A 12,846-nucleotide genomic window follows, 5' to 3' on the forward strand; every position below is an offset into this window, starting at 1 on the left:
CTTGGTTCTCAGGCCCTCCCTCATCTCTTCCAAGGGTGCCTCATACCCTTTTTTCATTGCTAAGTCAATAAAATAAAACAACAAATCACCTGCATCATCATTTTTGAGGTTTTATACAGTGTAAAAAGCTGCCTCATCATGTTTTGGGGGCAATAAAAAAGTAAAAAAAAAAAAAATGCCTCCTTCCCCCATCATATTTCTTGAAAAAAAAAAGGCCTGAGAACCAAGGAATTATCTTTGCATGGTCTGATGTACAGAAATTGTTACAAATATTCATGAATGTTAAAAATTTATTACTGAAACAAGTGCCTGTGGTTTGAACACCAAGGAGCTCTACTATTTCTTTAAAATTTTTGGAATCTATTCTTCTTCACATAAAAATTTATATTTAGTTTTTAAAAAAACCGGAAATTTCTAATGAGACCATAGCTCTACTTGTGCTTATAATAAAGATGTATCTATGTATCAAATACTTGTAGTAAAAGTCTAATCAGACCAAGAATTCAAAGAAATGAATAATCTAGTAGCCATGGCAACATCATTTGTCACGATCAGTGTACAGTGTAGTTTATCTTACTTTTAGTGGAATTAGAACAACCTTGAGTGTATGAAGCCTTGCATTTTTAAAGACTTTTTTTTAAATTCTAAGTAACTATGTTAACACCATTCTGTCAAAATAAAAACTGAACACATAATTAAGTACCTTGGGGAGGTCTACTGATGTACCATGTCTTGATGAAATCAGGCCAAAAAGAGTGTCATTTTGAGGGGGAAAAAAATCAAAGCTATCTTTACTTACCATGGCAACACAGTTAGGCGAAATCAAAACAACGATAAAACAAAATATGTACATGTATGTAACTTTGAATAGTTTACTTGTTATCCTCGCAAACAAAGGCTAAAATGTATGATCCTCTCCAATTCTGGAGAGAACTGTATGCAGAATCCGATCGTGGCTTAGAACAATTAATGTCTACCTGTGTACCAACTCTTACTGAAGTTTGACCAGAACTGCAAGGAGATTAACGTTTTATTGCATTGGCCTGTGCAACTTTTGTAAGTTTTCTGTGGTATCTTACTCTCCTGCATTAGAAGAAGTATATAGTTGTTTTTTTTTTGTCGCTACCGCATGCTGTATATAATACATCCATCTACACTTGTGACACTTGTTCCGTATACGGGGCACCCTACTTATTTTTGAAAATAAAAATGTCCCGTATACGAGTGCCTATATCGATTACACTGCAAAAGTGACTAAGTGAGCGGCTTTATATAGGGGCCCTCGGATATAGCAAGAGACTCACTAATCGAATATGGCAGATAAATTCCTTTTACAAATCGTGTTTCAGCTTTCAGTACATGTCACTAAGTGTTCACAATGGTTGTTGCTGAATTGTATATCACAAGCGATTAAAAGAACTTGCATACTGTATCTATTTATTAATTTGTAGGTACAGTGTTCATACAGTAAACAATGTATTGTGCATACATAACAATCATTTCAGAAATCTCTTAATATGAAGTTCAAGTTAAGGTAATAGATATTTCTCAATTCACTTTGAGAATGCATCTTCGCTAGCCAAGGGTTTCTGATATGCTTCTCTCCTCATGAAGAGAGTAGCGTATCAGAAACCCTTGGCTAGCGAAGATGTTTGAGAATGTTGTAATATATTAGTGCAATTTAATGTGAAGATACAACATGTAATGATGTTGTATGGATGAAAAGACATTTTATAAACATTTTTTTTTTCTAACATGTGGTTTCTTGAACATGTAGTTTCTTGGCAAGATAACTCAAAATATTTTTAATGTAGGGGTATTTTTCTATTCAGGAAGGTAGTTCGCCGTTTGAAATATTGATGGCAATTTTCCAAACTGCGTTCGTTTCGCTAAAATTGTCGTGATCTTCTCCAGTTCATCGTTGTCCTCGCTGTTTTCCAAGATTTTGGAGAGATCAGCAGACGACTTTAACAGTCCGTGTCTCTGCATGTCCGACTCCATGATGTCGGGCAAGATCAAGGTATTAGTGGGAGGTTTATCATGCCGGACATCTAGACGAAGGGCCACACTGTTCGGAGTTCCTCTATGATGCAGAAGATCTTCGAAATCTACGTCTTTGGCATGTCTGTTGTTGGATGGGGTTGATTCACCTACTATTAAGTTGTCTGTGCCTGTCCTCGGAACAGTGTCCACAGCGATATCTGTGATGTTGTAATCACTTCTGTTACCAAGTAAATCATGTTGTTCTTCATTGAAGTTGTCCTTATCCTCTCTGATAATGGCAAGATTAGGGTTGTATTCTTTAACCTCTGTCGTGAGGTAGTCGTCGAAGTTTTCGTAAGCTTTCTGCATTTCGTAGGTCGATTCTGGTGTCGATGAGAGCGATTCTGAGTTTTCAGATCCTTTCTCAAAAATAGGCGTCTCAGAGGAACATGGGGAACTTTCCTTTAGAGATGAATTTCTGTCCATTAAATCAGATATCTGACTTTCTTTCCACTGCAGTTTCTTCTGCAGATGTTCAATTTCCACACGAACTGTTGCAGCCATGTTGCGCAGTAGTTTGAGATCAGTCACCGGTGTAGGTGACTGGTAGTTGGTAGTTCCCCTCACTGTTGCTCTCAATTTTTCCAACTCTTTGAAAATCGCCACTTTAACCTTCTCCTCTTTTGCTAAGTATTTCCGAACCGTGTCCGATAGAGGTTCATCATTCTTCGGAAATGTATTCAAAAGTTGGAGAATGTTCTGTTTTTCGTCTAAAATGTCATCTGCGTTTTCCTTGCTCTCGCGTGCTCTTTCTATTACTAATTTTACGTTTCTTTCGAGAACTGTGAGTTTAACATAATCTGCCTCTTCAGTTGAACTGCTATCACTTTCTTCCAAAAATCTCTTCAGCATAAGATTTATGGACTTGACTTTTCCATTGAAGTTGGTGAATCGTTCTTTCAGCTTGATCAGAGAATTACTGTTAGCAGCATTGAATTTAGCTTGGACAGCGAGTTCAGCTTTATATGCTTTCTTTCGTTCGTTTTCCTCTCTCTTCATCAACTCTGCTTCAATTTCTCGCTTTCGCAGCTCTACATTCAACTTCTTTACTTCATCCGAAATTTGCCGAACCTGCCAAAGAAGCAGAAAGCGCATTCCTCTGTTACTCATAGAAAACAAGTATGCAATTGTGGGTACATTTTTAGGAAACAGAGAAATTACAAACCACATTATGTCTATAGTTTTCAGTTAAAATTACGTACCTGCTTTTGTTTCTTGTCGAGTTTAAATCGTAAGGCTTTCTCTGTTTCAAAGCTCGCCCTTCTTGTTTCGAGGAGTTCAGTTCGCTCCTCAGGGAACCGCTCCCACATATTCAACAGGGATTTCTCTTTCATCTGTACGGAAATGAAAAGAATCTTTCTAAAATATATGTTTGAGCAGATTTGGAAAGAAACAAGTGTTTTGATGATGAAGAAAGGTGAAGATAACGACAGTGATCGATATTAAAAATCTGTAAACTATACACATATGTAGAGAGGGCTTAAAACACGGACTCCTAGAAAAACCGATGTGGGATTAGGTGCCTAGAAGGAGTAAGCCTCCGGTTTTGAGTGACCACACCCGCCGTGTTCGAATGATCCGTCAATATGTTAATTTGAATTCAATCATGTCCAGGTTTACATATCTCTTTACCTTTGATTCAATTGTTTTGATGAATTTCATCTTCATTTCGTCTGGAACTTGGTTGAAAATGGAAGGATATTTTTTAAATATTTCATCTGCCTTAATGACTTTTAGGTCAGTTCCTATAAATAGAAACATTAGTAATGTTATGCAATACGTCTAATAATAATGTTACATTACACAAAAATTTCAGTGACTAGATATAAGTTTTAATATATGGATACAATAATGAAGACTTTTATGGACTCTCCCCCAAATCAAAAAAATATACATGTAAATGTACACTATTCCGTTTATTTACATTGTGGCAACATAGCGAAGGTTACACTTTCTCAAATGCGTATCAAATATGTTGGTACCCAATGTAAGGCCTTCTCACAAGAAATACAATTGTCAAAATATGAAAGCCTTAGCACCACCTGTTCAAAAGTTATGAAAAAGATTAAAGTTCTTTAAAAGTAGGTCAAACCTCTATGTCAAGGTCAAAGGGTCAAAGTTGCTGGTTTCTAAAGAAAGGTCTTGTCACAACGATTACAAATTTGAAGTATGAAAGCCCTAGCTTTAACTATTCAAAAGTTATGGCCAAGGTTAATGTTTTTTAAAAGAAGGTCAAACTCCTAGGTCAAAGTCAAAGTTGTTGAAATCCAGTGAAATGTCTCGCCACAAAGAATATGTATGAGACTATGAAAGTCCTAGCATTAACTGTTTAAAAGTTATGGCCAAAGTAAAAATGCGGTATTTTTTGTAAAAGTAGGTCAAACTCTAAGGTCAAGGTCAAAATGTCAAATTTGATGGTACCTAAAGAAAGGTCTTGTTATAAGAAATACACATGTGAAACATGAAAGCTAAAGCCCCGCCCACTCATAAGTTATGGGCAAAGTTTTTGCGGACAAAAAGACAGACAGACAGACGAATAGACATGGCAAAGAGTATAAACCCTCGAAACTTCGTTTACGGGGACATAATGATATACAAATATTTTGTAGAAATCTTAATCTTATTGTGTATATTGTAGTACTCCAAGAAGGTACATTTCAAGTATGGGCTGTAGGTACACCATGTATCATGTTGTAAATTTTGAATTTACTAATTATATCATGTAAATTTTGCATTTAACCCCCCCCCCCCCCACTAAATTCAAAATTTACAACATGATACATGCATAACGTGTCTTTCTTTCTGATCAAAATAGAATTACACGAATAGAAATTTTAAAAGGTCTGTAAAATATGCGTAAAGCAGATACATGTCTAATCTTTCCTGGCTATATGCTCTTGGGAAAGAGTTATTTGAAAAAAAAAAATACCATGTTCCGTGGAGAGAAAATTTATAACTTTTACGCAATAGTACACGACCACTTAATGCTCTTTTTCTCATTTAATAGTTATAGATAATTGTACTATAATTAAGCAATTACACTGTCAAAGTGAAGAATGTTAATCCATTTTTTTCTTAACATCATTGCCACAAACCACGACAAAAAAATTGTACGATGAGCTAAAAACAGATTCCGGTCCTTCGCTTGATACATGCATCAAAGTCTGCTTAAATTCCGATTTTGTAGATCTAGCGTTTATTTTAGTTCAGGGAACCTCAAATACTTACATATCAATAGTTTAAACTGCAAAAATATTCTGTTTGTGAAAGGTGAAACCTATTGAACAATTTTAATTATGCATACTATGGGCAACTGCTTGGCATCGTTTAGGTACCTAAATAAATTTCTTAACTTTCTTCTCTGTGTTCCTTAGAAGAAACCAGTTTCAGTTTCTTTATTTCTTTAAGCCAACTGGCCCATCAGAGTTATACAACAAACATGATAATAACAAAAAGAAAAAACATATACAGAGAGAGTGAACGTAAAGAACACATACATGGGAATAATTCTATACATCAATTTTATTTTTTCTTAACATTGTTGCTTCGTTCAAAAATTTGCCCAAATTTACCTTACTCCCATTTGTTTCTTCTTTTCAGTTAATTTATAATAAAATCATATCCATTTTACCTGCAGTTGTTTTTCTTCTTTAAATTTCCTTAGGCTCTTCGAATTAGATTTGATACGTGTTCGAAAACATATAGACGATACAAGTCAAGATTTATGAAAGACCAATGAATTAAAATATTGATGATCTACCCATAAGATTTGTCACATGAAAATGACTTTTTCAGTCATACCAGGAAGATAAATACTTGTATTTCACACACTATAATTCACCTTCTCCGTACAGATGGTCAGCCAAAAGACAATGACCCGTCAAATGTAAAATATGACGCAACTTCCGGAAAGAATCGCATCCTCTCAGAACCAAGAGTTCCAGCAGTTTTGAGTTTTTATTTTCCCTACTCGACTCATTCTACAAAGAAACAAAAACTGACATTAACTAAATCATTATTTATCGAGATCTTTGGGCTGATACAATTAATGGTATATGCATGAAATGTTAAGAGGCGTAGCGGAAACGCTTCTAGGAACTTGACTATTGACATTTCTATTACCAGTAGGGTCGGTCCCGTCATCTGATGACAACACCCTAACAAAGTTTCGGTCAATATTAAACAACTGATCGGTTTTAAAGTGTATACACCAACAGGATGTATTTTTGCCCGCGTTAAATATTGCTAATTAAGAGTGAACATGACAAGACCATTATTTCAATATTGATTCCTTCACGGAGTTCATCTTTGACAAGTCTTAAATGGAATTCCTTGTCCTAATTAATCTTTAATAAACATACGGATACATTATTTTGAGAAAAATATATGAACGTGTCCAGCATCTGACAAAACAACTGCATTGTATCAAAGAATGATAAGCTGTGCTTTTTCAACCTTTTTAGGCATTTGCAGAAACTTTTGTATAACTGCTATTAATATGCAGCAGCTTCCGGTCGTAAATTAATCTTTGTGCAATTGAAAAAACATGGATGTGGACCGCAGGCAAATTGTACCGGAATAATCCTCAGTTTGATCCGTGTAATACCCTCTTCCTACGTGTTACAATCGAACGTGCCCTCCAAAAACAATTACTGGGATGTGATTTATAAAGAGGAATCTAATTTTAGTCAAATATTTAATCCAAATGAGTCTACAGAAAGCATTTCTGCATTGCAGATTTAGCTTTTTATCATTTTTTTCCCGTTTTAATTCCTCTACATGACCAAGACATTTTACATTTATTGAGGTGTCATGTATTGTAAATAACACTTTAGTAAATTCAAAATTTATATTATAAAATACGAAATAGGCGAATACTGCAAACATTGATCAATTTAAAAAAAACACTAACACTCAATAATTCAAATCTGCAAAAGGGCATAAACCGCGGGGATTCCAGACGTTGGATCATGTGCCTAGGAGGAGTAATCATCCCCTGTTGACTGGTCACACCCGCCACGAGCCCTATGTAGTGATTAGCTAAACGGAATATTCCGTAGTCAGTTTTAGTATGAAAGGATTAAAGACCCATGCCAACGATAGGCTATATTTGCTAACAGGGTCATTATCTTATAAGGATAACTAATTCAAATTTACTAAATGCTGAATTTGAATGAAGTTGTTGAAATCTCTATAGTATCAACTTCTCAGTCAGTAGACTGCCTTGATTTAAATTTTGATCGTACTCAGATCATGCTCTCAAGTATTGGGAAACAAACACCAAATGAAGGCGACAACAAGGAGGATATGTGCATGTATTACTTTAAAAAACAACCAAAAAAAAATGTTCGTTTGAAAAAGCTGAGATTAATCATTTCGTTTGTCACACAGTTTACAATGTCGTCTATAGTCAATAATATATTTAAATTTGTAACAGACTCTGTGGTGCCATCCATTTTAAGTTCACTGGAATATATTGAGTTGATATATGAAAGTAAAAAAACTATTATCAACTGATAAAACGCCGCCGGTCGATATGATTTATCTGCAATATATGTAAAGTCATAGGTCACAGCTAATGTACGTTTTCTGCCTCTCATGTACAAGTTTGTGAATACATTCTCCTTCATAAAGGGGCAAAATTCATTCCCATCGGAAGACCTCGTCTCCGAGTTCTCTTTTTTATTGCAGAAGCAGTGACTTTGATTTCGAGGAGATATACGTTCATACATTTTGACGTTTGTAGCCTTTGAAAAAGTTTAATTTCATTATTAATCGGAATTTTCAAATCCACATTTAATTTACACCAGTTATCGATCGAATATTCTACTGCACAGTAAGTCCGAAGATTCACTTTTTCAGCAGTAAATATTTTGTAAGGAGTAAAGATAGGGACCACAGACACCAAAGCTTGTTTAAACTCTTTTGTACGCATTTCATAAATACAATGTACCTAGGGTTAATGCCTGTGGAACTGACCTTCATTTAGTGTAATTTTAATTTTAACAGATATATTTAAAAAAACTGAGAATATACGTTCATTGTTAAATATAAAGTTATTAGTACATGTGTCACAGATGAAAATGTACCATGGACATTTTTGACAATTACTTTAGATATTTTCAATTCAAAATTCTACATATCTGTTATCTAATTTAATGAGTTTGTCATAATTGCTTAAATCTGTCACATTGATCTACTTTGACATGTTTAATTATCTTAATTAGCCATGAGTGATATGACCAGATGGACTGTGCTTTGTGTGACTTAATTATTGTTTATTTAAAATCATAATCTTTAACTCAACTTGTAAATCGAATTAACTTATGTCACGTTACTCAAACTTGTCAATTATCAAACTTGTCTATAAATACAATTTTTTGTTAACATTCGGAGAGTTGGAATCGGGACGTGCTTGTCCCTGATACTGTCCGACCCGACGAGAAATAAAGGTCTGTAAATCGTAAAGCGGCTTTATCTTCATTTACTAAATAATCCACCCTAGTGGCTTTACTGACAAGCCCATGCATCTTACGCGAGGGTGTGATAAGTGGTGCAGATAACCGGGTACGACCCCCTCTCACAGCCTAGCGAGTTCTACCATTTGATTCCCCTACCTTAAACGAGAATTATTTGTACACGCCGCTATGAAATTACAATGATTTCCTTTCAGCGTCAATTTCCAGTTTGTGGCCGGATATACAGTTGCCGTGCTGAGAAGTGTTACAGATGTAAGCGTCATGGTCACTATGCTAGAATGTGCAGGACTGTCCTCTCTTCCCCTGTGAGGTTTTATGCACCAATAAAACAACGTTCCGGTAGACGAAAGTCCAGAGACAAACTTCGTATGGAAAAATACTTAGAAAGCAAATCTCATCTCCGCGAACTGCCTTTTTACAATCTAAGGAATACAGCATTCCAGGACACCCTAAACATCCATCATGGACTTAAAACGGAAAATCAGCAGTTACGTTTCAAGGTGAAAGAAATGGAAATAATGTATGCTGACGCAGTAAATGTGATTATTAACCTGGAAGAAAATTGTAATAAACTTTCATCTAGACAGCCATCTGAATCTTACTCATCTATCTGCGATACAGCTGAAGATAAACTTATCATTTCCAAGTTGCAGCAAGAAATTCAGACTCTAAGACGTGAAACTTCATCTCACAAACAATTGGTTGATTCGATTAGTGCTAACGTCCAAGAAGAATGGAGAGAAAACAGAGCAAAATTTTAATTCTAACCCTCAGCTTTTAAACAACCAGGAACTGTATGCACAGCGAATCCGTGAACTTGAAAATGAAGCTTATGATCGTTCCATCAAAATCCCAAATTACGGACAAAATGTGCAAAATCTTCATTTCGGACATCAAATTTATTCAAATGAACAACCCTCTAGTAAACCTATTCAAAACACGAGGCCGTGTTTTACTGGGGCAAGGGGGTATTGTCACAGATGAAAATGTACCATGGACATTTTTGACAATTACTTTAGATATTTTCAATTCAAAATTCTACATATCTGTTATCTAATTTAAAATAATTGCTTAAATCTGTCACATTGATCTACTTTGACATGTTTAATTATCTTAATTAGCCATGAGTGATATGACCAGATGGACTGTGCTTTGTGTGACTTAATTATTGTTTATTTAAAATCATAATCTTTAACTCAACTTGTAAATCGAATTAACTTATGTCACGTTACTCAAACTTGTCAATTATCAAACTTGTCTATAAATACAATTTTTTGTTAACATTCGGAGAAATGAACGGGACGTGCTTGTATATTCCGACCCGACGAGAAATAAAGGTCTGTAAATCGTAAAGCGGCTTTATCTTCATTTACTAAATAATCCACCCTAGTGGCTTTACTGACAAGCCCATGCATCTTACGCGAGGGTGTGATACATGTATTGGTTTAAATTAGGGCAATTGAAATTTCTTGGCAAAGTTCAACATATGATGGTCATAATTTAATGCAAAAAGTGCATAGAAGCTTGAATATGAATTCGTGTATTTTTAGAACTCGCGGAGTCTTTATTAAGGCTTTATGCTGGAAATATGTTAACAATTACAATGTTCTGGGTCGCGTTCGTGGATATACATTGAACTGGCATCACATGAATTCATCGGTTTATCCTAAAACCTTGAATATGATGCATGGAATGAAATTCCAGAACATGTATGCAGCTATATATTAGAGGAATTAAAAATCGATTTCAGAGATTACGAGATAATATACTTTTACCTGACAAAGTACATTATTAAATTCCTAATTTTCCTGATAAACTAGACGATTAAACAAACAAAATTTTAATCACGATATTTGTACAGAACAGCTAGGACGAGGAACTTTTGAAAGAGAAAAAAAAATCACTCAGGAGGGATTCTAAGTTTATTCAAATACATCACACATTATAGAACTTATAAAACACTCAATGACTGTTCTGTAAGGTATTTAATAAATCCCCAGTCCGGTGTATAATTGTCCCCTTACCTTTCCATCAAATTGCAGCACCAAACTTGATTACCCATCTCCGAAATGAACGATTATATTTACTTATACCTCATATGACGTAGTAAGTTTGCTTTTATCATTTGTGCTGTTTGTTTATTTACCTATTTTCAAATTTATGCCCTTGCACGGGGATATTTTATTTGAAACGGGAGGTTGTTATTTGATTGATCATCCTCAGTTATCTATACGTTGGGGAAATCTGCAAATTAGCATAGCTGTATTTATATGAAACAGCAATGCCCCTGGCCCACAAAAGCAGTCTATGTTAAAATAAATGGATAATATGTTTGTCTTGGAAGCTATAAAACGTACAATTATTAATACCTATTCAGTTAAAGTCAAACACTATTCAGAATTAGCCGGAGATTTCCTTTTCCTCTCTCTTTTTTCCCTATAGATTTTTCTTTTCAAAATAGACGAAGTCTCTGAAAATATTGGAAATTCACGAGAAACATTTCATTTTCCAATCCATGACATCTATTCTTTAATTTTATTGTATACTATACACACAGAAGAATCTTTTCAAACAACGGAATTCTCTTAGTTGCACACATTACATTTTCTCTTTCAATGCTCCTACTGGATTCGAACCACCTACCTTGACGTCTTTGATCATCGTTTCGGGAAGAACATGGTAATTCCTCAGATATTCAAAGAACTCCTCCGTCAAGATGATGTTGTGGACGAGCAGACGATGATTCCTCCGGACGATCTCCCTTTCCCGCTCATCCATGGCTCTCGTCTGCTGGTCTAATCCCAGTCCTGTCACCCGTCACGGAATTCTTTGGCCCATCGTAAATCTATTGTGTGGAGGTTTAATTATGGTCATCAATGATACATGTTTATCCTCTTCTGAATTCTTAACCAAATTTTCTGTCGTAAAACATACTTAGAGTGCTCGATAACAGCTGAAGGAAGTCATTGTTCGCGGATGAGGATTACATATGACACTTAGCCATTGTTTAAAATCTTCTAGTTTACCGTAGGAAATCAGAATATTGCGATTCAAGAATGGAAATCGCCGGTTGCATACAAGATTGCGTGACACTCCAGTAAAATGTTAGCCTAATGCGTGTGCTATTAATTTTCTTCCAAAGCGCCGAGGTTACAGTGCAGAAACTTCAAAAAAGGGTCCCATCACAAGAAAAGGAAGCAGTTTCTTCAATGACTCGCAGAAGACAACAAAGCGACACAAAAAATCGACCACATTTTTAACGACACATTCAAGTGATTATTGGTTGGTTGATTAACTTTTTTTGGTCTTCAATGGATCGATTGTAAAATTGTTCCTGTCAAACGCCTCTACTATAAACTACTTCCCGCCAGACAAACTTGAATCTTTAAATATTCCCCGTCCTACACATTTACTCTTTCGTTAATATACAAGAACCCGTGCAGCTTTTTTTCTCGTGAGATAATTGAAAACTAAGTTGTTAAAATTGTTTTGAAGTACACGGAATATGTTCTGGATTTTAATTTTCAAAGGCTGCAAGATTTAAATGAGCATCGATTACCTAATATACCCTAGCATATCATTATTTTGCAAAAGTACACATTGTATAATTAGGAAAATCACAGGCGGTTATAGTATTCGCACTCAATAATTTGCCAGCTCCAGTAGAAAACGAGATTTGTTTATGAAACAGTGATGATCCTGTATGACAACTTTTGAAGTTTCTTCAAGTCGGGTCAACACGGATCAAAATTGTATTACCCAAATAAAGGACTAGTCTCATTGAATATACTTGTGAAATATGAAAGCCCAGGCACTTACAATTAACAAGCTGTGGCCAAGGTAAAAGGCTTTTTTTTAATGTAGGTTAAACTCCAAGGTCAAGGGGTCAGATTCGAGGTACCAAGGGAAAGGCCTTGTCACAAGAAAGATATATAACTTTTATTTGGTTGGAGCAATATGGCTCTCATATTTCCCATGTGTATGTAACAATTTGAACTCCTGACATTTTGGAGTTTGACTCAATTTTGCAAGAATTTCCTCAACTTAACCGTGGCAATAACTTTTGAACAGTTAGTTCTAGGGCTTTCATACTTCTCATACATGTGTATTCATTGTGAGCAGTCCTTTCCAAGAAGATGTATGGCATGCCAAATTCACAAAAATGAGATAAACCTAGTTTCACATTTGATAAACTAGGTTTATCAACTGTAAACCTAGTTTCACATTTGATAAACTAGGTTTATCGACTGTAAACTATAGTTTACAAACCGTAAACTATAGTTAACTATTCGTTAAGTATAGTTAACGATTCGTTAAGTATAGT

At 35.2% G+C, this 12,846-nt stretch overlaps 1 protein-coding gene across 1 annotated transcript; it reads right to left on the minus strand.

Annotated features, from left to right (window-relative positions):
- Nucleotides 1–1,573: 1,573 nt before the first annotated feature.
- On the minus strand, nucleotides 1,574–11,887 carry LOC134234888 (centrosomal protein of 128 kDa-like). The gene is made up of 5 exons (XM_062716970.1): nucleotides 11,166–11,887; nucleotides 5,885–6,023; nucleotides 3,676–3,788; nucleotides 3,246–3,377; nucleotides 1,574–3,114 (listed from the first exon to the last, which is right to left on the minus strand). The coding sequence occupies exons 1-5, from the start codon at nucleotides 11,298–11,300 to the stop codon at nucleotides 1,825–1,827; spliced, it is 1,809 nt and encodes a 602-aa protein (XP_062572954.1). The 5' UTR covers nucleotides 11,301–11,887; the 3' UTR covers nucleotides 1,574–1,824.
- Between the last annotated feature and the right edge of the window lie 959 nt (nucleotides 11,888–12,846).

This window comes from Saccostrea cucullata, unplaced genomic scaffold (assembly GCF_032062105.1).
Source record: "Saccostrea cucullata isolate Sc308-1 unplaced genomic scaffold, CSIRO_AGI_Scuc_v1 ctg2585, whole genome shotgun sequence".
NCBI classification, from domain to species: Eukaryota; Metazoa; Mollusca; class Bivalvia; order Ostreida; family Ostreidae; genus Saccostrea; species Saccostrea cuccullata.

What these genes read in the sequence shown, in the direction of transcription:
- LOC134234888 (XM_062716970.1), bottom strand. Translation starts at nt 11,300, where the DNA reads ATGGATGAGCGGGAAAGGGAGATCGTCCGGAGGAATCATCGTCTGCTC. An exon ending in CGATGATCAAAGACGTCAAG is followed by an intron (nt 6,024 to 11,165) that starts GTAGGTGGTTCG and finishes GTTTCTTTGTAG; the next exon opens with AATGAGTCGAGTAGGGAAAA. An exon ending in TCAAAACAATTGAATCAAAG is followed by an intron (nt 3,378 to 3,675) that starts GTAAAGAGATAT and finishes ATTTCCGTACAG; the next exon opens with ATGAAAGAGAAATCCCTGTT.